Source organism: Dipodomys spectabilis, unplaced genomic scaffold (assembly GCF_019054845.1).
Source record: "Dipodomys spectabilis isolate Male_0828 unplaced genomic scaffold, ASM1905484v1 ptg000019l, whole genome shotgun sequence".
Classification (NCBI taxonomy): domain Eukaryota; kingdom Metazoa; phylum Chordata; class Mammalia; order Rodentia; family Heteromyidae; genus Dipodomys; species Dipodomys spectabilis.
Genome location: NW_024870696.1, coordinates 19341250 through 19367579, shown reverse-complemented (window position 1 = coordinate 19367579; position 26330 = coordinate 19341250). Strand labels below are relative to the sequence as shown.

The 26330-nt window shown below is 49.4% G+C and overlaps 2 protein-coding genes across 2 annotated transcripts; both read left to right on the top strand.

The window, feature by feature from the left end:
- Nucleotides 1-2301: 2301 nt before the first annotated feature.
- Nucleotides 2302-7737, top strand: LOC122103787 (L-amino-acid oxidase-like). Its single transcript, XM_042674442.1, has 6 exons — nt 2302-2573; nt 2833-2945; nt 3677-3878; nt 4869-4937; nt 5118-5251; nt 6695-7737. Exons 1-6 carry the CDS (start codon nt 2346-2348, stop codon nt 7539-7541), a joined length of 1593 nt encoding a protein of 530 aa, XP_042530376.1. The 5' UTR covers nt 2302-2345; the 3' UTR covers nt 7542-7737.
- Nucleotides 7738-20055: 12318 nt separating this feature from the next.
- LOC122103786 (L-amino-acid oxidase-like) lies at nt 20056-25501 on the top strand. The gene is made up of 6 exons (XM_042674441.1): nt 20056-20334; nt 20594-20706; nt 21439-21640; nt 22630-22698; nt 22879-23012; nt 24459-25501. The coding sequence occupies exons 1-6, from the start codon at nt 20107-20109 to the stop codon at nt 25303-25305; spliced, it is 1593 nt and encodes a 530-aa protein (XP_042530375.1). The 5' UTR covers nt 20056-20106; the 3' UTR covers nt 25306-25501.
- The last annotated feature ends 829 nt before the right edge of the window (nt 25502-26330 follow it).

The window sequence follows — 26330 nt, the reverse complement described above, 5'->3', positions numbered from 1 at the left end:
AGTAGATAAAGTCACATGAGGCGAGAACAGAAAATGATTCCACCTTGTCAAAAACAAAAAAAAGAAAGAAAGAAAGGAGAGAAGGAATAAGTCTCACTTCTTTCTCTTGAAGAAATAAGAGGTGGATGAATTCAAAGTGGAGAAAAGCTCTGGGTGTGTGTATGTATATGTAATAAAGAGCAATTAGATAATTACATAAGCCAAACAAACCAAACATCGAGGTTGGCTCGCTTGCAAAGAGATACTGGAGAAGCCTTCTAGAAAACAGCCAGAGACAAGGGAAGGGTGCACTGAGCGAGCAGAGAAGACAGGTCCAGGCCGGGCCCAGCCTCCAGGCCTAGAGCTGGTAATAAATGCAGACGCTGGAGGGGACATCCCTGAAGCTGGCAAGCATCTGCCTCTCATCCTCCACAGCCTTCCTCTCTCTACTCATCCACTCATTCATTTCTCCATCCATATTTCCCTCTAGTTTAGTCTTCCCATCTGTCTTCCTCTACCCTGCGTGCGACAAATAATTTGGTGACTTCTCACTGGAAGTCAAGCTCTGTGCACAAAGGGTTATTTCTGATTCAAGATGGGGCCGAAAGGAGACTGAATAATTGTCTAACATACTTGCTGTGGGAGTGGATGGGAGCATGGAAGCAGGTTCGTGGTGATGGATGGGATGGAGTGGCGGGAGACTATTATTTTGTTGTCTGTCATGATGTTCAAATGCCTCTTCAGTAAGCTATGTGGGAAAGGTAATCTAAACTAAACAAAAGTGCTGGGCTTGGAGCCCAGGGTAGATTGCCACATCCCCTACATAGATTTACACAAGCTTTATTTCAAAGATCTGTGGTAATGAGTTTAGAGCTAGAGATTTGGATGAGACACAACCCCCTGTCTTCTCTATTAGGACAGGAATAATGAAGCGGACAGCCTTCGTGGGCTCAGGACACCCCAACAAAACACCACAGACCAGGTGGCACAAGCAAGACCTTTGTTTCTTACAGGTGGTAGATTAGACTTTTGTTAAAGTTTTGTTTTGTTGTACAGGTGATGTACACAGGGGTTACAGTTACATAAGTAAGGTAATGAGTACAGTTCTTGTTGAACATTGTTACCCCCTCCCTTGTTTTTCTCCCACTATCCCTCTCCTTGACCTCCTCCCACAAGCTGCACAGTTCATTTCCATCCTGGTGTCTTGTGGCTGTCTGTTGCACTGGTTACCCTCTGTCCTTGTTTCACTCTTTTGCTCTCTTTGGCTTACAGACAGCCGCCGTCTCACTGTACCCTCACATGGTATTCCCCGCTGTGCATACTCCTCCGTGTGCGTACATCCCCAGGGGTCTCTCTTTGTATCCATATGTCCTCTTCTTACAAGAAACAGTTCATTTGGGGGAAGCTCAGCGCTGGTGGCCTACCAGAGCCCAGTCCATTTTTCAGAAGGGGCCATCTGTAGGCAGAGTCACTTTACTGGGGACTAAAGCTTTGACATAATTCAACCCAAGGCAGAAGCAATAGCCTTGAAAACCAGAACACAACAATCAGAAAACACACACGCCTGCTTTTTCTTTCTTTTGTTTCCTTCTGGGAAGTAATGGGGTTTGAATCAGGGCCTTATGCACTCTACCACTTGAGCCATGCCTCCAAGCCTTGCTTTTTTCCCCTAGTAGTTTAGGAGATGGAGAATGGTGAACATCTTCCTAAGCTGCCATGGTCCTCTGGATCTCAACCACCTTAGTAGCAAGGAATATAGGCATTACCCACTGTCACCTAGCACAAAATGCACACCTATGTTTGTTTTTTTTAAATCACCTCCTAGAGGAAATGTAGAGCACATTTCTCCCAGAACTGAGCCAGGATGGAATGGAAGAAAGCATCTCCAAAGACAGGTGTGGAATTCAAATGCTGTGACTGATAAAGTCCCTTACAAAAGTGAGCCTATCTCTCAGATGCGATCACACAGTATCTCCCTCAGGCTAGGGAAGCTTTGGCCTGCCATGGGTATTCCAGAGACCATCGGTTTCTTCAACAGTGTCTCAGGCTCTCCATCCTCATTCTGTGCTGGGAAAAACCCAGAGCGATGGAGGGTCCACCTCCCGCTTCTGCCTGCTGGTCTGGCTGATTGGGACACAAGCACCACTCTGGGAGCAGGGAGCACTGATACCTGAGGAGATACATGCTGTCCGGTGGAGCCATGGAGGCGTGGAAGCCCATGACTAAGGCATGTTGTGGTCAAGAAGAAAGGAAACAAGAGTGCCAGGATGTTTCGTCACATGCAGTGACAGAGTTTTCCCCAGATGAAGGGGAAGACAGCACTTCTTGGGTTCCCAGCCACTTGCCTCCCTGCCATCTCCACAGCTATGTTCCCGAGCTGGCTGGCTCTCGCTCTCCTGTCAGTGCTGAGCCTGGATACCCAGGCCTTCAACAGCCAACTCTTCAAATGCTTTGAAGATCCCCAGTATGAAGAGCTGCTGCAGCTGGCTCAAAGTGGACTGGGGAAGACCAATGAAAAGAAACAGATAGTGGTGATTGGGGCAGGCGTGGCTGGGCTCACCGCTGCCAAGATTCTGCAGGATGCTGGCCACCAGGTATGTGAGGGCCTGAGGAGTGCAGGCTGGGAGCAAGGACAGGGGGAGAAGGGAGCATCCCAGCAGAGCTAGGACCAAAGAACAGGTGTAGGTGCAGACTTGGACCAGTGGAGCAGAAAGTGAGTGTTCTGCTTCTATAGCAGGGGGAGAGCTCCGAGTTGGAGGGGCGGTAAACCTGGGCCTGCCAGGAGGGAAGGAGAGTGCTATGTAGAAGGAACTCGACCTTATTGAGTCCAATCAATGGCTTTCTTTCATCTAGGTGACTGTCCTGGAAGCTTCGGGACGTGTAGGAGGCAGAATCGAGACCCACAGAGTTCCTGGAGCTCAGTGGTACATAGAGCTGGGTGCCATGAGGATCCCTGCGAACCACAGGTATGATTCCTGGAGTAGAGGCAGATGAGAAAGGCCAAGAGGTGATCTCCAAGAATGCCAATGACAAGAGGCCCATCAGTGCCTGGAGTCCTTTCCTGGAAGCTAAGAAATTGTACTCTGTCCTAATTATGCAACTTCAAGGTTACCCAGAAATCATTCTAAATGTTTTAATCTACTAATGAATAGAACTACACTTCCCTAACTGAGGAAGGATCATTCAAAGGGTCAATGCCTTGGAAAATCAAATGCAGCAAATGCTGTGATTATGAGCGTGGTTCTGGGAGACCATGGTGTCTCATGGCAGCTCCTGGATGGGGCAGGCCATCCTGGAAGGGTTAGCATGGATGATTGGAGCAATGAGCCTTGAGAGCATGGGAATGGTGCCCAAGACCTCCAGAGAAAATGAACGCAGTGCACACTCCCTGTGTAAATTTCACAGGCTTTCCAGGGCTTGCAGTGGCCACATCTGAAGGTCTGAAGTCCACAGGTCTCAAACAAAGTGAGAACAAGCTTGGCCAGCATAGTAACCTAGCCTGTGGCCAGCTCAGCCAGCCCTCCCGGCTGCATGGCGTTAGCCTGGCATAGTGACAGGGGACCCAGATTCCCTTCAATGAAAGGAGGACAGGAGTAGCCCCAGAGAACCCAGGGGAGGCAAAGAGCCAGTGCTGGGAGCAGGGAGGGGTTGGTAGCCCCCATGTCCACTCCTGAACAATCTGTAATTCACTTTACAGACTCTCCCTCGAGTTTGTCCGCATGTTTGGGTTGAGACTCCAAGAGTTCTTCCCCAATAACAATCAGACCTGGGTACTGGTTAACAGAGTACGTGAGCGTACAGGGGCTGTGCAAAATGATCCTGGCCTTCTAGGCTACCAGGTGCGGGAAGATGAGGTGGGGAAGACTGCGGAGCAGCTCTTTGATGAATCACTGAGGAAGGTAAGACACAGGCACTTTCTTCAGAGCCATTTGGTTCCAACTTCCCCAAGTTTTCTCTGATCCCCTAAGTGGAGGGGAAGTCCTCCCTGAGACTTCAGGCTGATGCCTGGCCTTCATCTCTCACCTGAGCCACATGCACAACAGCCACTGTGCATTGTCAGACCTTAAATGTTGAATATAAGCAAACATAGCTGCCGGTGAAAGCATCTTGGTAAGCCCATGCCTGAGGCGCTGCTATTGAATACCCACCTTGCAATCCAGGGTAAGAGATTGTGCTCTTCTCCAGCTTCTGTGAGCCCCTCTCCCAGGTAACTTGTGAAGAAGAAGGGAGAAGACCTGTGTAATGTGATAAGAACAGTGGCAGTGTTCAAATGACAATTATTATCATGATAGCTGTGCGGTCCTAAGTGAGAATGATGATGGCCTGGAATGCTTGCCCACCTGTCTGCAGACATGTCCTCAGTGTGGACCGCGCCTCTCTCTTCTCGGACCCATTGCTCAGGGTGACCTCAGCGGGGCAGCTGGGCTCTGTGGGACAGGCGGCCCTCAGGGGAGGCTCTGCCAAGTGTCCTCTCCTTTCAGGAGTGGTGTGCTGACGCAGGCCCCCATAAACATGTCAACTTTCAGACTCTCATCCAGCCTTGCTCACAGCTCAGAGGGGCCAGGCCTTCTGCCACCAGACTGCCCCTAGTGGCCTGCAGAAAAATGTCCTCTTACCCAGAATGAGGAGGAAGACCTCCACTCCCCATAACTCCAAGGCCAATAGGGGTCTGGAGCTCTTACCTTCACACGTCAGTTGTGTGTCCAACGGTACAGGTGAAAGTCCACCATCAGCACACTTCTGTGTGTGAGAGTGCTGGAATCCAGGATTCCCACAAAGTGTGCCTCAGGCAAACACCATGTGGAAGCGTGGATTCTGGGAGCTGAGCGGGGCAGGGTTAAGGCTACCTGGGGCTGAGAGTCCTCACTTCCTCCTTCTCCCCTGCACAGGTTGTGGAAGAACTGAAGACCAGTAGCTGCAGCCAGGTGCTAGAGAAGTACGACTCCTTCTCCACCAAGGTCGGTCCTGAGACTCCTGTCCACCAATGGTCACAGCGCCCCACAGTCCAGTGGTGGGGCCCATCCGGTGCCACCTGCCATTCTACCCTGTCCTTGCTACCCCCAGAGGAGAGCAAGGGCCTCCTATCGGCCCCTGCACCTCCTGACCCGTGCGTCTTCTCTCCCTGCATGCATTCACAGGAGTTCTTGATCCAGGTGGGGAACCTGAGCCGCGGGGCGGTGCAGATGATCGGCGTTCTGCTCAACGCAGACTCTGGCTACTATGAGGCCTTCACAGAAACCCTGCGTGACATCATCATCTTCAAGGAGTCTCGGTGGGAAATGGGGGTGGAGAGAATGGGTGTTGGGTTCACCAGCTCCTTAAGGAAAACAATGGTAAAAGGGAGCACTGGGTGGACCATGTTGAAAAAATCCCCTAGAAATGGGAGGAGAGAGGAAGAGGCAGGAGTTCCTAACCTCAGGGTGACTCAGAATGACTGGGGGAGGGGGTCACTTGATAGATGAAGCACAGAAGGCTGGCATCGCCCTTCAGAGTTAGTGACCCGGCCTGGGACCTGAGCTGTGGGCCTCTAACGGGCTCCCAGCAATGCCCCTGCTGCCTGACTTGCACTCTCACTGTGAGATCCTCTGGCTAACAACTATCAAGAGTCCTTAAACTGATGTTGGAGGCGTGGCTCAACCAGCCAATGAGCGCAGCGTCAGGTACTGAGTTCAAGTCTCAGTCTTTCAACGCAACAACAAAGACTCCTTACACCTGCAGTGTGTCTGGCCTGTGGCCTTCACTCTGCGCCACGGGACACTGGCTAGTTTAATTTTATTTTTCCATTTATTTATTTATATAGTTTCCACAGCATGACTTGAACTTCAGGCCTGTGTTCCTTAGCTTTTCTCAAGGCTACTGCTCTGCTACTTGAGCCACAGCTCCATGTCAGATTTTTGGCAGTTCATTGGCATGAAATGTCTCATGGACTTTCCTGCCTGTACTCGCTTTAAACTGTGTTCCTACATCTCAGCCTCCTGAGTAGCTAGGGTTACAGATGTCTCAAACAGATGCTTGTTTACTGGTTATTCTTCAGCATAGAAAGATGTATTAGAGATGCAAAACCCAGACTCTGGGCACCCAGAGTAGCTTCAAGGAGAAAATGAACTGAAATGCACTCTTAGAGTCTCATATTCAATTCAGGAAATAGACACTAACAAGAGGGAGGCTGTGAGTCCTGGTGGATTTATCCATTGGGGCACTCAGTCCTCTTCCTTTCCCAACTTGCATGCTCCCATAGCTCCTCCTTTTTATTCAGCCTAGCAGTGTCGTGCGGGCGAGTGGAAGGTGAAGAAGTGTAGAGGCAGAGCAAGTGAAGGATCGCAGTGGGGTTTAGGCTGCATTCTTTGGGGGTTACTCTGTGCTGGGCATCTTCTGAAGGTATGATGGAAACGGCTGAATGTGTCCATAAGGTTCCTGCATGTTTGTCCACCTCAAACCCAGTACTTTAAACCAGGGGGACCCCTGAGGGGGAAGGAGGAATATCTCTGAGAGTCAGGGAGCTGTATCAGCAGAGAAGATGCCTTTTTCTGATTGGTCCATCCACAGCAGCACCTTTTCTCTAGTCCCCTGGAATGACAGGCACTGCCAACTGTCGATCTCCCTAACACCTGACCAGAACCTGAGTCAGCCTCTTGGTCCAATCTGAGCATCCCATCCCCTGCCTGCCTGTCCATCAACCTGCTTCCCTTTCCCTCCTTGGTGTGTTTGCTCTCAGGTTTGATGAAATCATCGGGGGCTTTGACCAGCTGCCCCAGGCCCTGCATCAGTCCCTAGGGCCCGGGACCGTGCGGCTTCACTCACCGGCAGAGACAGTGGAGATGTTCCCAGACCACGTCCAAGTCACCTACAGGACACGAGACCCTCTGCAGCCCACGGTGCAGCTGACTGCGGATTATCTGGTTGTTGCCACCACGGCCAAGGCTGCCCGGCTCCTCCGGTTCCGGCCTCCCCTGTCCCTCAGCAAGGAGGATGCGCTGCGCTCTGTCCACTACAGCAGCGCCACCAAAGTGGGCCTGGCCTGCACACAGCGCTTCTGGGAGAGGGAGGGCATCTTCCGAGGCAAGTCCACCACTGACCGGCCTTCCCGCTTCATCTACTACCACAACCAGAACTTCTCCATCCAAGGAGGAGTCCTCCTAGCCTCCTACACCCTCGACGATGACTCCCTGTTCTTCGCTGCCATGGACCATAGCCGGGTGGTAGATGTGGTCTTTGATGACCTGGCCGCCATCCACTGCCCCTCCATCCACAACTGCTCCAGCGAGGAGCTCCGGGCCCTGTGTCCCTACTCCGTGGTGAAGAAATGGAGCCGGGACCCCTATGCCTTGGGGGGCTTTGCCACCTTTACCCCCTACCAATATGGGGACCATGCCCAGGAGCTGAGCCGTCCTGAAGGGCGGGTCTACTTTGCTGGTGAGCACACAGCCCTGCCCCATGGCTGGATTGACACTGCCATCAAATCAGGGCTCAAGGCAGCAAAGAGCATCCAAGAGGCCGTGGACTTGGCTTCCACACAAGACTATGGGGACCGGAAAGAGCCCTACCCTAAAACCGAGCTGTAGCCAGCCTATGGCACCCAGGGATGGGGAAGCTTTTAATCACCCCCATCCTCTAGGGAAAATTCCAGCTCATAATCTCATTCACCTTCAGCTTAGTCCAAAAATGTCAGACAAGCTGGTGAGCTTACAGCCCCAAAATGGAATCCCTCAAATATCTGATGTGTTCTTGACAGAAACAATAAAGCATTTGTTGAATGTATGACTATAGCCTGATGTTCCGTCTATGTTCTGGGCATCATTCAAATGAATTTAGGGTTGAGGACTGAGGGTTAGAGAAATGCCTTTCTCTATCTCCTCTCCTCATCTGCCATGATTTTTTTGTTGTTGTTGTTATTCTTAAGTAGCTGTAAAAGAGGATTTTATCGCATGGGTCAGGTTCTGAGCACAATGCAATCTTGATCAATGCCACATCTTCCATCATTTTTCCCGCTCTTCCCCTCCCAGCCCTACCCCTCAGTTACATAGTTCAGTTTTTACAGAATGCACATTGAATATAATGGCTGCATTTGCTCCCCCTCCCTCCCTCCACTCCTGCGTCCCCTCTTTACCATCCCCCCAAAATCAAGTTTCCACGTCCTGATATTCATTTTGTCAAACAGTACATTAGTTGTTCAGGGAAGTTACACCCGTGGACTCCCCACCTCCCAGAAGCATACCATTCTCCAGTCAGTCCCTTTGTGTCTAAATGTATAGAGCGTTGTATAAGTTCTATTTAGTTGTATTTTAGATCTAGCTTCCACATATGAGGGAAAACCAGTGACATTTGTCTCTCTGAAAATGGCTTACTTCATTTAACATGATTCACTCTTAGTCCATCCATTTTTCCACAAATGACATCATATTATTCTTTCTACTGGATGAGGGAAATTCCACTCTAAATAAGTACCACATTTCTTGATCCACTAATCTACTGTAGGTCATTTGGGATGTTTCCATAACTTGGCTATTGTGAATAGTGCAGCAATGAACATGGATGCACAAGTGTCTTGACCATATCCTGGCTTGTGATGATCTGGGTAGATGCCCAAAAGTGGTTTGGTTGCATCAAAGAGTGGTCTATGTTTCGTTTTTTGAGGAACCTCCAAACCACCTTCTAAAGTAGTTACACAAGTTTACACGGTTACCAACTGTGCAATAGGGTTCCTTTTCCCCAGCAGCACTGTCAACATTTCTTGTTGCTCAGTTGGTTGTTGTTGTTGTTTATTGTGAAAATAACATACAGAGGGGTTATAATTACCTGGGCAAAGTAATGAATACATTTCTTATCAAGCATTTTTGCCTCCTCCTTTGTTTTCCCTGCCCTTCTCCCCACCCCCCCCAATCCACCATTCCCCTTCCACAACCCCTCACTCCCCACCCCCTTTCCCCCTGGCCAAAGGTGTAAAGTTCATTTTTCAACATATGTTAGCCAATCTTACTGGGGTGAGGTGGAATCTCAGAGTTCTTTTGATCTGCATTTCCTTTATGGCCAGGGACATTGCACATTTTCTCAAGTGTTTATTGATCATACTTCCTTCTTCTGAGAAATCCCAGTTTAGCTGCTTTACCCATTTGTTAATTGGTTTATTTATTTGAGAGACAAGTTCTTGAGCTTCTTGCACATTCTGGATATTAGGCCCCTGTTAGATGTGTAGCCATGTAGCCGTTGGCTGTCTTTTTAGCTTAGTATCTATGTCCATTGCTGTACAGAAACTTTTTAGTTCAATGCAATCCATTGTTGAATCCCTTCAACTTCCTGAGCCCTGCAACTCTACTCAGAAAGGTTCTGCCTGTACCAGTAAGTTCTATTGCTTCTCCTCCCCCTTCCTAACATCGTTTCAAGGTTTCAGACCTGACATCGAGGTCTTGGATCCATTTTTAGTTGAGCAACGACTCAATCTTAAGAGAAGTTGAGAAGGGCACACCATGTTACCAGCAATTCACTCAATGTTGGAGTTTTTTTAAGGTCATTGCAGCAATCCCCGATGGACATATTCCAAGTTTATTCTATATTACAGATGAGGAAAACTGCTAAAGAGAGTGATGGGCTTTCCTGAGCTCAGAAATACGAATCCAAAGTGGCTCAAACTTCAACATAACCCCAAATATAATTCCAAATACTCTTGCTTCTTCTACGATCAACTCTTCTGTCTCCTTCTCTTTTGTGTGTTCTTAGAACAATTAATGATTCACTTTGGAGATGCTCATCCATGAATGTGAAGTATTTGAATAACATAAGGTTGTATTCTGCCTTTCATACCATTTCCTATTCCCCATGCATCTTCTTTCTCGGCAGACTTGAGAAGGCTAGAGGTAGACAGATGGAGTTGATACTTTCTAGCAGGGAGATCCTAGGATGACTGGGCACAGAGATGGATAAGCTCTGGACAAGCCCAGCCTTTGGCCGTGACCTAGCCTGAATTTTGGCCCTAATTTTGACCTCGTGGAGTTATGAGTTAATCACCCGTAAAAAGAGGTCAGGGGACTATGATGTGTGAGGACAGTTCAACACCAAGGACAAAATTATCAGAACCAGCTGAGATATCCCCGTTCTCCATAGAGCTCAAGGCTGAGTTGGGACAACACACTACCCAGCACTGTCCTTTTAGCTGACTTTTGGATTTTGTCCCAAAAGCAATCTAACACATGAGCCTTGGAAGTTTCCTAGATGTTGGCATAAAGCACAACACTGATGGATCAGAGAAAAAGAAGCTACTACCCAAGGCTCAAGCAGAAGCATGAATATTCTGTGCCCTCCAGGAGGAAACACCCCAGAGAGGGTGGAAGGGGTTGGAAGAGAAGCTGAGTGAGGGGGGCCAGAGGGGCTGGAGAAAAAGGATTTGAGTGAGAGGAGGAGAGAGAGGAGGAATTGGAGAGAAAGGAGAGAGAGGAGAGGAGGAGAGAGAGGAGGAGGAGTTGGAGAGAGAGGCAGGTGGATTGGGGAGGGAGGGAGCATAGGAACCACTTGCTGTGCTGCACTTGCAGTAGACAGCTGGAGTCCTCAGCCTGAGAGGAAGAGGTGGCCCCATGTGGCTGGACCCCACCGGTGGCTGGACCGCATGGCTGCTGACGGTGTCCCCTTGACTCTATTTGACACCAAAGCCATTCCAAAGAGAGGGAGCCAGCATACCACTTGGCATGAATTTCTGACTCCTCTGTGCCCTAGAGAGCAGAAGTGGAGGAGAGAACAAGGAGGAACCAAAAGCCAAAGGCTGGTGAAGGTCCCATGGGGTCCTCCTCCATCCCTGGGGTCTGCCTTCACCCCAAAGAAAACTAGTGGGGTAAGCTATCCCAGTTCAGCACACTCACCAGGACGGGCAACCTTAGGACAATATCTCCACAAGACAGCTGCCCCAGAACAGATGGCCCAGATGCCCTAGGACAGGCCTCCCAGGATGGACCTCAAAGATAGATGTGTCCCCAGAGAGGCCCCAGGACAAGCCCTCCCAAAAGGGCTCCCAGTCAACTCCCATTGGTCGTTCAGGGCCCTACCTTGACCAATCTCCCAATATCCAGAGCAACTGAAGGACCCCACCAACCACAACTCTGAGTAGGGTGGAAGCCGGCCCCACTGGCCCAGCCCTCAGCAGAACTCACCACCTCCACATGTCCGGGAGGGCTGCGGCCCCGCCTACAGAGGCCATGTCCCTCACTTAGCAATCATCTCCTGGAGCAGCTCAGGCCTCACCTTCTTCCAGGATGCCCACTTTGCAGGCCTGCAGTTCCTGAGGCAGCTGGACAGGCCTCCCTGGAGGGCAGGACCTTAGGTGTGTGCTTGAACATCACGTCCACCAGCACACCTGTGCTAATAACTCAGCACTAGAGGTGGAGCCAGATATTAGGCTTCTATTCTTCTGATCTTTTGGCCCTCAGGGAATATGGCTTGGCACAAAAGCCGTGAATAGTTTATTCTCCCTCAGGTCAATGTGTACATGTGATGTGATTTAGGCCATCTTAGCAAGTTCCTGGTTCCTGTGAACCTTCCTTTCCTCATGGAGAAGCAGCAGTAATAGGGAGAGCTGCCTACAGGAATGTGGGTAGAGAATAAATTAAATTATGAGGGCTGGGATAGCCAGAATGAGGCCAAACCCACATCCACACACCTAAATGTTAGGCCCTCCTTCTCCTCCCCTTCATGCCCTTCCACAGCCCCATGGTTACGATCAACTTCTCTACAGATAAAACTCTGTGTGTGTGTGTGTGTGTGTGTGTGTGTGTGTGTGTGTGTGTGTGTGTGTCTTTAAAATCTAGACTCTGCAAATAAATGACAACATGCAGTGTTTGACTCTGCAAGCTTTGCTTTTCTGGCTCAACATGATGATCTCCAGTTCCACCCACTTTCCAGAAAATTACATACTTTCAGCCCTTTTTAAGACTGAATAATGTCTCATGGTGCAAATACTCTATATTTTCTCCGCTTATCAGGAGTCGGGCTTCTGAGCTGGTTATTATGCACAAAGCTTCAATGAGCATGGGTAAGCACTGATGCTCTCTCATGGGTTGATGTAGACATCTTGAATGTGTGCACAAAGGCATGTTTTAAAAAGCATAAGAGTTCCCTCTAGAAGTCATAGTTGCTTTTATTAGATTTTTAATATCAACAAAATAGACTTTTTAAAGTTTTTAAAAATTATCTTTAAGTAGTTGTACTAGGCATTTCAGTTTGTAAGTACAATGCATCTTAGTCACAGCCGCCCTTTCTGTCCTCTCCTCCTGTATCCCCATCACCTCCTCCCCTCAAGTTTCAAAACAGAATTCAGTTGGATTCTCAGATTCCCATTCATTGGAGATTGGAAATATTCTTCTTTTTTTCTTTCTTCTCTCTCTCTTTTTTTTTTTTTTGGTAGGTAATGGGGCTTGAACTCTGGGCCTGGGCACTGTCCCTCAGCTCCTCAGCTCAAGGTTAGCACTGTACCTCTTAAGCTACAGAGCCACTTCCAGTTTTCTGGTGGTTTATTGGAGATAAGAGTTTCATGGACTTTTCTGCCCAGGCTGGTTTTGAACCTCGATCCTCAGATCTCAGCCTCCTGAGTAGCTAGGATTACAGGCATGAGCCACTGGTGCCCAGCTATTATTTTTTTGTAAATTGACAGTTGTGGGGCTTGAACTTGGGGCCTGGGCTCTGTCCCCTGAGCTCTTTTTGCTCAAGACTAGTGCTCTAATACTTCGAGCCACAGAGCCACTTCCAGTTTTCTAGTAATTAATTGGAAATAAAGGTCTCACGAGGACTGTTCTACTTTGAAATGTAATCCTCAGATCTCAGCCTCCTGAACTAGAATTATAGGCTTGAGCCACTGTTGCCTGGCTTATGGAATTATATAACTGGTTAGCTGTGGTTTTTGGGGGGATTTTTGCCTTTTTTTTTTTGGTTGGGCGGTGGGGGGGGGGTGGCCCTTGGCAATATTCCCTGTAGAATTCCATGTGTTAGTGCTGAGGGCTAGACACAACGCAGGCAAGTCATAGTCCAAGACAGCCTTGGACAAACAACGGCCCAGATCTCTATCACCTATCTCCCCGTCCCAAGCTCCTAGCTTTTCTCTGACCCACCCCCATCTAGACCTCTGTATTCCCTGTGTCCACTTTATATTTTGAGTGCTTTTCACCATCTGACATACTGTAAAGTTATATTTTTTTCTCTCTTCCACCGTTGTATTTTTCTCCTTTATTGGACCTTGTAAAAGAGCAATTTTAGCGTTAGCACAAGAGTATACGTTCACGGTTTAGAATTTGTTTTTGAATGTTCACAGGGGAATAACAAACACAGATAGATAGATAGATAGATAGATAGATAGATAGATAGATAGATAGATAGATTCCAGGCTGGAATAGAGAGCCCAAAGCTACTTTAGGTTTTCTAGACAAGAAAAGTGCCCACTTTGCCTCCCACTCTCAACCCAAGCAGGGAGAAACAAGATGGTGGAGCAGGCGGGTCTGCAGTTCCTGTTTGTGAAGAACAGTACAGCACAGAAATCTGAATTGGCAAATCATTTGTGTGACCACCAAGGAAGAAAGCAGTTCCAGGAGTGAGTTTGAGTCAGAGTGGAGAGACAGAGAGAAAGAGAGAGACAGAGAAAGAGAGACAGAGAGAGACAGAAACAGAGAGACACAGAGAGAGACAGAGTAAGAGAAGGAACTTGCATTTGAGCCCTCACTCTATCAGTCGCCAAGAAAAGGTGGGCTGAGGAACAGGGGGACCTCCTGCCAGTACCAGGGGTGGGAGGAAGCGCTCCAAGAGGCTTAGGAAGGACACTGAGTGAAGCAGTGGTCAGCACTGCGGTGAGAGGCTGTGGTGAATGTGATTGAATGCTGACATGGTGTGTGATTGAATGCTGACGTGGTGTGTGATTGAATGCTGACATGGTGTGTGATTGAATGCTGACATGGTGTGTGATTGAATGCTGACGTGGTGTGTGATTGAATGCTGACGTGGTGTGTGATCGAATGCTGACATGGTGTGTGATTGAATGCTGACGTGGTGTGTGATCGAATGCTGACATGCTGTGTGATTGAATGCTGACGTGGTGTGTGATTGAATGCTGACAGGGTGTGTGATTGAATGCTGACGTGGTGTGTGATTGAATGCTGACAGGGTGTGTGATTGAATGCTGACGTGGTGTGTGATTGAATGCTGACGTGGTGTGTGATTGAATGCTGACATGGTGTGTGATTGAATGCTGACAGGGTGTGTGATTGAATGCTGACAGGGTGTATGATTGAATGCTGACGTGGTGTGTGATTGAATGCTGACAGGGTGTGTGATTGAATGCTGACAGGGTGTGTGATTGAATGCTGACGTGGTGTGTGATTGAATGCTGACGTGGTGTGTGATTGAATGCTGACGTGGTGTGTGATTGAATGCTGACGTGGTGTGTGATTGAATGCTGACGTGGTGTGTGATTGAATGCTGACGTGGTGTGTGATTGAATGCTGACGTGGTGTGTGATTGAATGCTGACGTGGTGTGTGATTGAATGCTGACGTGCTGTGTGATTGAATGCTGACATGGTGTGTGATTGAATGCGGACATGGTGTGTGATTGAATGCTGACAGGGTGTGTGATTGAATGCTGACGTGGTGTGTGAATGAATGCTGACGTGGTGTGTGATTGAATGCTGACATGGTGTGTGATTGAATGCTGACAGGGTGTGTGATTGAATGCTGACAGGGTGTGTGATTGAATGCTGACGTGGTGTGTGATTGAATGCTGACATGGTAGGCTATTGATAGGAATGCACTGAGTGTATGTGTGCTGTGAGATAGTATGGACTATTAAGCTGTAACATCAGGAGTTCCAACTGTGGAATATAGAGATAAGGTGACACCCAGGGAGGCTCCAGAACCACCATCAAGACAACCAGCCCCCAGATACCCAGACTCAGCCAGAAGCAAGAAGACTCGGCCCTCATTGATAACCAGAGGCGGCCACGGGCCAAGCTGTCACCAAGGCAACCCTGCTAATCAGACCTAGCCAGAAATGAAAGGCCCAGCGGAAACCATCTAAAACCCCGGGACAGCAGAGCCGGCCTCCCTGAGTGGGGTGACGCCACGTGGAACGGACCTTCCACTGAGGCCGCCAGCAGCCGGCTGCTTCTCCCTCCAGCCACGCGGAGCAGCCTGGAGGACACCTCAACGGACTCCCTTGGACCACCCCTCCAAGTGACATGCCACGTGAGCCCTCCTTGGAGTGGGGCTCGCTTAAGAGTTCGTTACTGCTGTGGATTGTATTTACAGTGTTTAAATGAATTGAGTGAAACTTATTAGTCTAAGCGTGATGCTGTATGATTGCTAGCATACAGACGCCTGGAGGAGACCAGCAAAGAGGCCAGGGATCCTGGACAAAGACACAGCAGAAGGCTGCTCAGTGGAACTTTAGATTTCCTAGCCAGGGAGTCTACACACTCAAGTAGTAGGTGGCAAGGTGGGCAGATATGAGAAAGAAGAGCAGCAGATTGTGCCCTTGGCAACAGGACCCTGGCATCTTTTTCCAGAACCTTCCTGCCAGGCATAGGTGTACTAGGGGAGGGGAGAACCCTGAGGCTAGAACTGCAGCTTTGCATTCTCACTCAGCTTTGATGGTGGGCCAGCAATCTACTACTTGAGCCACGCCTCCACTTCCAGATTTTTGCTGGTGAATTGAAGATGAGTTTCTCTTTCTTGTCTGCTTTGAACCTTTCTCCCTCTGAGTAGCTAGATTACAGTGTGAGCCACCTGGGCCTCACTCAGCAGGGGTATATTTTAAATGATAGGGGCTGCCCAGAGGCAGGAGAGAGAAAGATGTTTCCTGACTGTACTCCTGTCAGAGACAGACCTGGAGTCCCGTGGGGGCCTGAGCCACATCTTCCCTGAGGGTACGAGACCACACTGAGCTTCTGTGAAAACCCAGAGGCCTAGACTCTGGACAGGCCCCTCTTCCCACCCTTCCCAGCCCACCCCCTGCCCTGTCCAGCCCTCCCCTGCCTCACCCTGCCCCACCCACTTCCCAAGCCCATCAGTATATCTTCCCATGTGACAAGAAATACATTTTGGAGGAGACAAAGGGACAGAATTTACTTTTTGCTCCGGGGTTAACATGTAATTATACATATTTGTAGGATACAGTGTGAAAATATACATATACAATGTATAATCTTCATTATCCACACATATGTTTATTTTTATATAGTATATTCATCCTTCAAACTCCTCCCTGGTGGGTCTTCATAAAGTATTTAATAGATTAACCCTAGTTACTCTACTGAATGGTAGAATTTACTGAGTACTTTCCCTTCGGGTTTGTTTTTTTTTTCCCCCAAGTCTAGCACTCTTTCACTTGAGGCACAGCTTAGAAAATAAGAGTCTCTTAGATTTTCCTGACAGAGCTGGCTGTGAACCACAATCCTCCCATCTCAGCCTCGTGAGTAGCTAGGACTACAGGCGTGAGCCCCTGGGCGCCTGGCTCTACACTCCTTTTTGAGGTCACTTTTTTTTTTTTTTTTTTTTGGTCAGTCTTGGGGCTTGAACTCTTCAGCTCTTCAACTCAAGGCTAGAGCTCTACCACTTGAGCCACAACACCACTTCTGGTTTTCTAGTGGTTTATTGGAGGTCAGAGTCTCACAGTTTCCTGCCTGGGCTGGCTTTGAACCACAGTCCTCAGATCTCAGCCTCCTGAGCATCTCAGATTACAGGTGTGAGTCATGGGCACCCGGCTTCAGATCACGTTTTTAGGTTTAACTTTTTGAGTTTCCACATATAAGTGAGACTCTTTTGAAGTCTGAGATTTAAGGTGGGTGGTTTCTATACCCTTTCCACACCCACAGGTGAAGAATGTATCAATACCATACCAGACATAGAGTCTTCAGGGAAACCAACACTCAGAGCAAGGATCTGAACTGCTCAGTGGTCCCTCTGTCTTCGAGAAAGGACAGGCCAGCTCTCTGAGGTTTGAGATCAGGGCCTTGAACTTACTACGCAAGGGATCTACCACTTGAGACCTTAAGGGATCTACCACTTGAGACCTTTTTGAGTCAGGTTATTTATCAGTTGGGACCTTGCTTTGGTCTCAGGTCTAGCCTCAGACCGCAATTATCTCACCTATACCTCCTGCATAACTACATGGCATACACTGTTTGGTAGAGATGGAATCTCGATAGGTTTTTACTTGTTTGTTTGTTTAGAGGGAGGAGTGGATCTCAGCCACCAGGAATTTAAGTCCTCTCATCTCCATCTCCCGAGTCCTCAGGATTATAGGTATGAGCCAGTGTCCCTGTTTAGGACACAAGTGGTTGGTTAGCCCAAGGGATACAGAGTGAGTGGAGGAGCACAAAGCTGCCATGAGCTTCCTGATCTGACTTCTTTTGTGCAGCAGAGCCATAGGGTACTCTGGGTTCTGTGACAAACCCTGAAGCTCAAAGATGCTTTCCTCTACTTTCCTTTACCAGGAGGGAGCAGCCCTTGGCCCCAATGGCTGCTCTCCAGGACAGAGCAACTGGGAGGAAAGTGCTGGTAGCTACACACACACACACACACACACACACACACACACACACACGAATCTCCACTCAGGAGAACAACTCAGAGCTTCTGTGTTTCCCAGAAGGCCACCTTGCATCTTGTGGCATTGGGGGTGATGGAACTTGCTGACAATTTCAAGCTCAATTGTCTAGCAATTCAGAAATGCACACTGTGTGCATGCGTTAAAATACCACACTGAATATAGTATCAATACATACAATTAATATATGCTAGTATAAAATAATAAAAATACAAAGTAGATAAAGTCACATGAGGCGAGAACAGAAAATGATTCCACCTTGTCAAAAAAAAAAAAAAGAAAGAAAGAAAGGAGAGAAGGAATAAGTCTCACTTCTTTCTCTTGAAGAAATAAGAGGTGGATGAATTCAAAGTGGAGAAAAGCTCTGTGTGTGTGTATGTGTATGTAATAAAGAGCAATTAGATAATTACATAAGCCAAACAAACCAAACATCGAGGTTGGCTCGCTTGCAAAGAGATACTGGAGAAGCCTTCTAGAAAACAGCCAGAGACAAGGGAAGGGTGCACTGAGCGAGCAGAGAAGACAGGTCCAGGCCGGGCCCAGCCTCCAGGCCTAGAGCTGGTAATAAATGCAGACGCTGGAGGGGACATCCCTGAAGCTGGCAAGCATCTGCCTCTCATCCTCCACAGCCTTCCTCTCTCTACTCATCCACTCATTCATTTCTCCATCCATATTTCCCTCTAGTTTAGTCTTCCCATCTGTCTTCCTCTACCCTGCGTGCGACAAATAATTTGGTGACTTCTCACTGGAAGTCAAGCTCTGTGCACAAAGGGTTATTTCTGATTCAAGATGGGGCCGAAAGGAGATTGAATAATTGTCTAACATACTTGCTGTGGGAGTGGATGGGAGCATGGAAGCAGGTTCGTGGTGATGGATGGGATGGAGTGGCGGGAGACTATTATTTTGTTGTCTGTCATGATGTTCAAATGCCTCTTCAGTAAGCTATGTGGGAAAGGTAATCTAAACTAAACAAAAGTGCTGGGCTTGGAGCCCAGGGTAGATTGCCACATCCCCTACATAGATTTACACAAGCTTTATTTCAAAGATCTGTGGTAATGAGTTTAGAGCTAGAGATTTGGATGAGACACAACCCCCTGTCTTCTCTATTAGGACAGGAATAATGAAGCGGACAGCCTTCGTGGGCTCAGGACACCCCAACAAAACACCACAGACCAGGTGGCACAAGCAAGACCTTTGTTTCTTACAGGTGGTAGATTAGACTTTTGTTAAAGTTTTGTTTTGTTGTACAGGTGATGTACACAGGGGTTACAGTTACATAAGTAAGGTAATGAGTCCAGTTCTTGTCGAACATTGTTACCCCCTCCCTTGTTTTTCTCCCACTATCCCTCTCGTTGACCTCCTCCCACAAGCTGCACAGTTCATTTCCATCCTGGTGTCTTGTGGCTGTCTGTTGCACTGGTTACCCTTTGTCCTTGTTTCACTCTTTTGCTCTCTTTGGCTTACAGACAGCCGCCGTCTCACTGTACCCTCACATGGTATTCCCCGCTGTGCATACTCCTCTGTGTGCGTACATCCCCAGGGGTCTCTCTTTGTATCCATATGTCCTCTTCTTACAAGAAACAGTTCATTTGGGGGAAGCTCAGCGCTGGTGGCCTACCAGAGCCCAGTCCATTTTTCAGAAGGGGCCATCTGTAGGCAGAGTCACTTTACTGGGGATTAAAGCTTTGACATAATTCAACCCAAGGCAGAGGCAATAGCCTTAAAAACCAGAACACAACAATCACAAAACACACACGCCTGCTTTTTCTTTCTTTTGTTTCCTTCTGGGAAGTAATGGGGTTTGAATCAGGGCCTTATGCACTCTACCACTTGAGCCATGCCTCCAAGCCTTGCTTTTTTCCCCTAGTAGTTTAGGAGATGGAGAATGGTGAACATCTTCCTAAGCCGCCATGGTCCTCTGGATCTCAACCACCTGAGTAGCAAGGAATATAGGCATTACCCACTGTCACCTAGCACAAAATGCATACCTATGTTTGTTTTTTTTAATCACCTCCTAGAGGAAATGTGGAGCACATTTCTCCCAGAACTGAGCCAGGATGGAATGGAAGAAAGCATCTCCAAAGACAGGTGTGGAATTCAAATGCTGTGACTGATAAAGTCCCTTACAAAAGTGAGCCTATCTCTCAGATGCGATCCCACAGTATCTCCCTCAGGCTAGGGAAGCTTTGGCCTGCCATGGGTATTCCAGAGACCATCGGTTTCTTCAACAGTGTCTCAGGCTCTCCATCCTCATTCTGTGCTGGGAAAAACCCAGAGCGATGGAGGGTCCACCTCCCGCTTCTGCCTGCTGGTCTGGCTGATTGGGACACAAGCACCACTCTGGGAGCAGGGAGCACTGATACCTGAGGAGATACATGCTGTCCGGTGGAGCCATGGAGGCGTGGAAGCCCATGACTAAGGCATGTTGTGGTCAAGAAGAAAGGAAACAAGAGTGCCAGGATGTTTCGTCACATGCAGTGACAGAGTTTTCCCCAGATGAAGGGGAAGACAGCACTTCTTGGGTTCCCCAGCCACTTGCCTCCCTGCCATCTCCACAGCTATGTTCCCGGGCTGGCTGGCTCTCGCTCTCCTGTCTGTGCTGAGCCTGGATACCCAGGCCTTCAACAGCCAACTCTTCAAATGCTTTGAAGATCCCCAGTATGAAGAGCTGCTGCAGCTGGCTCAAAGTGGACTGGGGAAGACCAATGAAAAGAAACAGATAGTGGTGATTGGGGCAGGCATAGCTGGGCTCACCGCTGCCAAGATTCTGCAGGATGCTGGCCACCAGGTATGTGAGGGCCTGAGGAGTGCAGGCTGGGAGCAAGGACAGGGGGAGAAGGGAGCATCCCAGCAGAGCTAGGACCAAAGAACAGGTGTAGGTGCAGACTTGGACCAGTGGAGCAGAAAGTGAGTGTTCTGATTCTATAGCAGGGGGAGAGCTCCGAGTTGGAGGGGCGGTAAACCTGGGCCTGCCAGGAGGGAAGGAGAGTGCTATGTAGAGGGAACTCGACCTTATTGAGTCCAGTCAATGGCTTTCTTTCATCTAGGTGACTGTCCTGGAAGCTTCGGGACGTGTAGGAGGCAGAATCGAGACCCACAGAGTTCCTGGAGCTCAGTGGTACATAGAGCTGGGAGCCATGAGGGTCCCTGCGAACCACAGGTATGATTCCTGGAGTAGAGGCAGATGAGAAAGGCCAAGAGGTGATCTCCAAGAATGCCAATGACAAGAGGCCCATCAGTGTCTTGAGTCCTTTCCTGAAAGCTAAGAATTTGTACTCTGTCCTAATTATGCAACTTCAAGGTTACCCAGAAATCATTCTAAATGTTTTAATCTACTAATGAATAGAACTACACCTTCCCTAACTGAGGAAAGATTATTCAAAGGGCCAATGCCTTGGAAAATCAAATGCAGCCAATGCTGAGATTATGAGCGTGGTTCTGGGAGACCATGGTATCTCATGGCAGCTCCTGGATGGGGCAGACCATCCTGGAAGTGTTAGCACGGGTGATTGGAGCATTGAGCCTTGAGAGCATGGGAATGGTGCCCAAGGCCTCCAGAGAAGATGAACGCAGTGCACACTCCCTGTGTAAATTTCACAGGCTTTCCAGGGCTTAGAGTGGCCACATCTGAAGGTCTGAAGTCCACAGGTCTCAAACAAAGTGAGAACAAGCTTGGCCAGCATAGTAACCTAGCCTGTGGCCAGCTCAGCCAGCCCTCCCGGCCGCATGGCGTTAGCCTGGCATAGTGACAGGGGACCCAGATTCCCTTCAATGAAAGGAGGACAGGAGTAGCCCCAGAGAACCCAGGGGAGACAGAGAGCCAGTGCTGGGAGCAGAGAGGGGTTGGTAGCCCCCATGTCCACTCCTGAACAATCTGTAATTCACTTTACAGACTCTCCCTCGAGTTTGTCCGCATGTTTGGGTTGAGACTCCAAGAGTTCTTCCCCAATAACAATCAGACCTGGGTACTGGTTAACAGAGTACGTGAGCGTACAGGGGCTGTGCAAAGTGATCCTGGCCTTCTAGGCTACCAGGTGCGGGAAGATGAGGTGGGGAAGACTGCGGAGCAGCTCTTTGATGAATCACTGAGGAAGGTAAGACACAGGCACTTTCTTCAGAGCCATTTGGTTCCAACTTCCCCAAGTTTTCTCTGATCCCCTAAGTGGAGGGGAAGTCCTCCCTGAGACTTCAGGCTGATGCCTGGCCTTCATCTCTCACCTGAGCCACATGCACAACAGCCACTGTGCATTGTCAGACCTTAAATGTTGAATATAAGCAAACATAGCTGCCGGTGAAAGCATCTTGGTAAGCCCATGCCTGAGGCGCTGCTATTGAATACCCACCGTGCAATCCAGGGTAAGAGATTGTGCTCTTCTCCAGCTTCTGTGAGCCCCTCTCCCAGGTAACTTGTGAAGAAGAAGGGAGAAGACCTGTGTAATGTGATAAGAACAGTGCCAGTGCTCAAATGACAATTATTATCATGATAGTTGTGCGGTCCGAAGTGAGAATGATGATGGCCTGGAATGCTTGCCCACCTCTGCAGACATGTCCTCAGTGTGGACCGCGCCTCTCTCTTCTCGGACCCATTGCTCAGGGCAACCTCAGCGGGGCAGCTGGGCTCTGTGGGACAGGCAGCCCTCAGGGGAGGCTCTGCCAAGTGTCCTCTCCTTTCAGGAGTGGTGTGCTGACGCAGGCCCAATAAACATGTCCAGCTTTCAGACTCTCATCCAGCCTTGCTCACAGCTCAGAGGGGCCAGGCCTTCTGCCACCACACTGCCCCTAGTGGCCTGCAGAAAAATGTCCTCTTACCCAGAATGAGGAGGAAGACCTCCACTCCCCATAACTCCAAGGCCAGTAGGGGTTCTGGAGCTCTTACCTTCACACGTCAGTTGTGTGTCCAACCGTACAGGTGAAAGTCCACCATCAGCACACTTCTGTGTGTGAGAGTCCTGGAATCCAGGATTCCCACAAAGTGAGCCTCAGGCAAACACCATGTGGAAGCGTGGATCCTGGGAGCTGAGCGGGGCAGGGTTGAGGCTACCTGGGGCTGAGAGTCCTCACTTCCTCCTTCTCCCCTGCACAGGTTGTGGAAGAACTGAAGACCAGCAGCTGCAGCCAGGTGCTAGAGAAGTACGACTCCTTCTCCACCAAGGTCGGTCCTGAGACTCCTGTCCACCAAGGGTCACAGCGCCCCACAGTCCAGTGGTGGGGCCCATCCGGTGCCACCTGCCATTCTACCCTGTCCTTGCTACCCCCAGAGGAGAGCAAGGGCCTCCTATCGGCCCCTGCACCTCCTGACCCGTGCGTCTTCTCTCCCTGCATGCATTCACAGGAGTTCTTGATCCAGGTGGGGAACCTGAGCCGCGGGGCGGTGCAGATGATCGGCGTTCTGCTCAACGCAGACTCTGGCTACTATGAGGCCTTCACAGAAACCCTGCGTGACATCATCATCTTCAAGGAGTCTCGGTGGGAAATGGGGGTGGAGAGAATGGGTGTTGGGTTCACCAGCTCCTTAAAGAAGACAATGGTAAAAGGGAGCTCTGGGTGGGCCATGTTGAAAAAATCCCCTAGAAATGGGAGGAGAGAGGAAGAGGCAGGAGTTCCCAACCTCAGGGTGGCTCAGAATGACTGGGGGAGGGGGCCACTTGATAGATGAAGCACAGAAGGCTGGCATCGCCCTTCAGAGTTAGTGACCCGGCCTGGGACCTGAGCTGTGGGCCTCTAATGGGCTCCCAGCAATGCCCCTGCTGCCTGACTTGCACTCTCACTGTGAGATCCTCTGGCTAACAACTATCAAGAGTCCTTAAACTGATGTTGGAGGCGTGGCTCAACCAGCCAATGAGCGCAGCGTCAGGTACTGAGTTCAAGTCTCAGTCTTTCAACGCAACAACAAAGACTCCTTACACCTGCAGTGTGTCTGGCCTGTGGCCTTCACTCTGCGCCAGGGGACACTGGCTAGTTTAATTTTATTTTTCCATTTATTTATTTATATAGTTTCCACAGCATGACTTGAACTTCAGGCCTGTGTTCCTTAGCTTTTCTCAAGGCTACTGCTCTGCTACTTGAGCCACAGCTCCATGTCAGATTTTTGGCAGTTCATTGGCATGAAATGTCTCATGGACTTTCCTGCCTGTACTCGCTTTAAACTGTGTTCCTACATCTCAGCCTCCTGAGTAGCTAGGGTTACAGATGTCTCAAACAGATGCTTGTTTACTGGTTATTCTTCAGCATAGAAAGATGTATTAGAGATGCAAAACCCAGACTCTGGGCACCCAGAGTAGCTTCAAGGAGAAAATGAACTGAAATGCACTCTTAGAGTCTCATATTCAATTCAGGAAATAGACACTAACAAGAGGGAGGCTGTGAGTCCTGGTGGATTTATCCATTGGGGCACTCAGTCCTCTTCCTTTCCCAACTTGCATGCTCCCATAGCTCCTCCTTTTTATTCAGCCTAGCAGTGTCGTGCGGGCGAGTGGAAGGTGAAGAAGTGTAGAGGCAGAGCAGGTGAAGGATCGCAGTGGGGTTTAGGCTGCATTCTTTGGGGGTTACTCTGTGCTGGGCATCTTCTGAAGGTATGATGGAAACGGCTGAATGTGTCCATAAGGTTCCTGCATGTTTGTCCACCTCAAACCCAGGGGGACTTTAAACCAGGGGGACCCCTGAGGGGGAAGGAGGAATATCTCTGAGAGTCAGGGAGCTGTATCAGCAGAGAAGATGCCTTTTCCTGACTGGTCCATCCACAGCAGCACCTTTTCTCTAGTCCCCTGGAATGACAGGCACTGCCAACTGTCGATCTCCCTAACACCTGACCAGAACCTGAGTCAGCCTCTTGGTCCAATCTGAGCATCCCATCCCCTGCCTGCCTGTCCATCAACCTGCTTCCCTTTCCCTCCTTGGTGTGTTTGCTCTCAGGTTTGATGAAATCATCGGGGGCTTTGACCAGCTGCCCCAGGCCCTGCATCAGTCCCTAGGGCCCGGGACCGTGCGGCTTCACTCACCGGCAGAGACAGTGGAGATGTTCCCAGACCACGTCCAAGTCACCTACAGGACACGAGACCCTCTGCAGCCCACGGTGCAGCTGACTGCGGATTATCTGGTTGTGGCCACCACGGCCAAGGCTGCCCGGCTCCTCCGGTTCCGGCCTCCCCTGTCCCTCAGCAAGGAGGATGCGCTGCGCTCTGTCCACTACAGCAGCGCCACCAAAGTGGGCCTGGCCTGCACACAGCGCTTCTGGGAGAGGGAGGGCATCTTCCGAGGCAAGTCCACCACTGACCGGCCTTCCCGCTTCATCTACTACCACAACCAGAACTTCTCCATCCAAGGAGGAGTCCTCCTAGCCTCCTACACCCTCGACGATGACTCCCTGTTCTTCGCTGCCATGGACCATAGCCGGGTGGTAGATGTGGTCTTTGATGACCTGGCCGCCATCCACTGCCCCTCCATCCACAACTGCTCCAGCGAGGAGCTCCGGGCCCTGTGTCCCTACTCCGTGGTGAAGAAATGGAGCCGGGACCCCTATGCCTTGGGGGGCTTTGCCACCTTTACCCCCTACCAATATGGGGACCATGCCCAGGAGCTGAGCCGTCCTGAAGGGCGGGTCTACTTTGCTGGTGAGCACACAGCCCTGCCCCATGGCTGGATTGACACTGCCATCAAATCAGGGCTCAAGGCAGCAAAGAGCATCCAAGAGGCCGTGGACTTGGCTTCCACACAAGACTATGGGGACCGGAAAGAGCCCTACCCTAAAACCGAGCTGTAGCCAGCCTATGGCACCCAGGGATGGGGAAGCTTTTAATCACCCCCATCCTCTAGGGAAAATTCCAGCTCATAATCTCATTCACCTTCAGCTTAGTCCAAAAATGTCAGACAAGCTGGTGAGCTTACAGCCCCAAAATGGAATCCCTCAAATATCTGATGTGTTCTTGACAGAAACAATAAAGCATTGGTTGAATGTATGACTATCGCCTGATGTTCCGTCTATGTTCTGGGCATCATTCAAATGAATTTAGGGTTGAGGACTGAGGGTTAGAGAAATGCCTTTCTCTATCTCCTCTCCTCATCTGCCATGATTTTTTTTGTTGTTGTTGTTATTCTTAAGTAGCTGTAGAAGAGGATTTTATTGCATGGGTCAGGTTCTGAGCACAATGCAATCTTGATCAATGCCACATCTTCCATCATTTTTCCAGCTCTTCCCCTCCCAGCCCTACCCCTCAGTTACATAGTTCAGTTTTTACAGAATGCACATTGAATATAATGGCTGCATTTGCTCCCCCTCCCTTCCTTCATTCCTGCGTCCCCTCTTTACCATCCCCCCCAAAATCAAGTTTCCACGTCCTGATATTCATTTTGTCAAACAGTACATTAGTTGTCCAGGGAAGTTACACCCATGGACTCCCCACCCCCCAGAAGCATATCATTCTCCAGTCAGTCCCTTGGTGTCTAAATGTATAGAGCGTTGTATAAGTTCTATTTAGTTGTTTTTGTTTTGGTCCGGTTGTGGGGCCTGAACTCTGGGCTTGGGCGCTGTCCCTCAGTGCTTCAGCTCAAGGCTAGCACTCTACCACTTGAGCCACAGCACCACTTCCGGCTTTTTTCTTTTTGCTTATGTGGTGCTGAGGAATCGAACCCAGGGCCTCAGGCATGCAAGGCAAGCGCTCTACCACTGAGCCACCTTCCCAGCCCCTATTTAGTTGTATTTTAGATCTAACTTCCACATATGAGGGAAAACAAGTGACATTTGTCTCTCTGAGAATGGCTTACTTCATTTAACATGATTCACTCTTA

Coding starts and splice junctions, on each gene's coding strand:
- LOC122103787 (XM_042674442.1), top strand. CDS start 2,346: ATGTTCCCGAGCTGGCTGGCTCTCGCTCTCCTGTCAGTGCTGAGCCTG. Junction 2,946..3,676: donor AGGATCCCTGCGAACCACAG/GTATGATTCCTG, acceptor TTCACTTTACAG/ACTCTCCCTCGAGTTTGTCC. Junction 4,938..5,117: donor ACGACTCCTTCTCCACCAAG/GTCGGTCCTGAG, acceptor ATGCATTCACAG/GAGTTCTTGATCCAGGTGGG.
- LOC122103786 (XM_042674441.1), top strand. CDS start 20,107: ATGTTCCCGGGCTGGCTGGCTCTCGCTCTCCTGTCTGTGCTGAGCCTG. Junction 20,707..21,438: donor AGGGTCCCTGCGAACCACAG/GTATGATTCCTG, acceptor TTCACTTTACAG/ACTCTCCCTCGAGTTTGTCC. Junction 22,699..22,878: donor ACGACTCCTTCTCCACCAAG/GTCGGTCCTGAG, acceptor ATGCATTCACAG/GAGTTCTTGATCCAGGTGGG.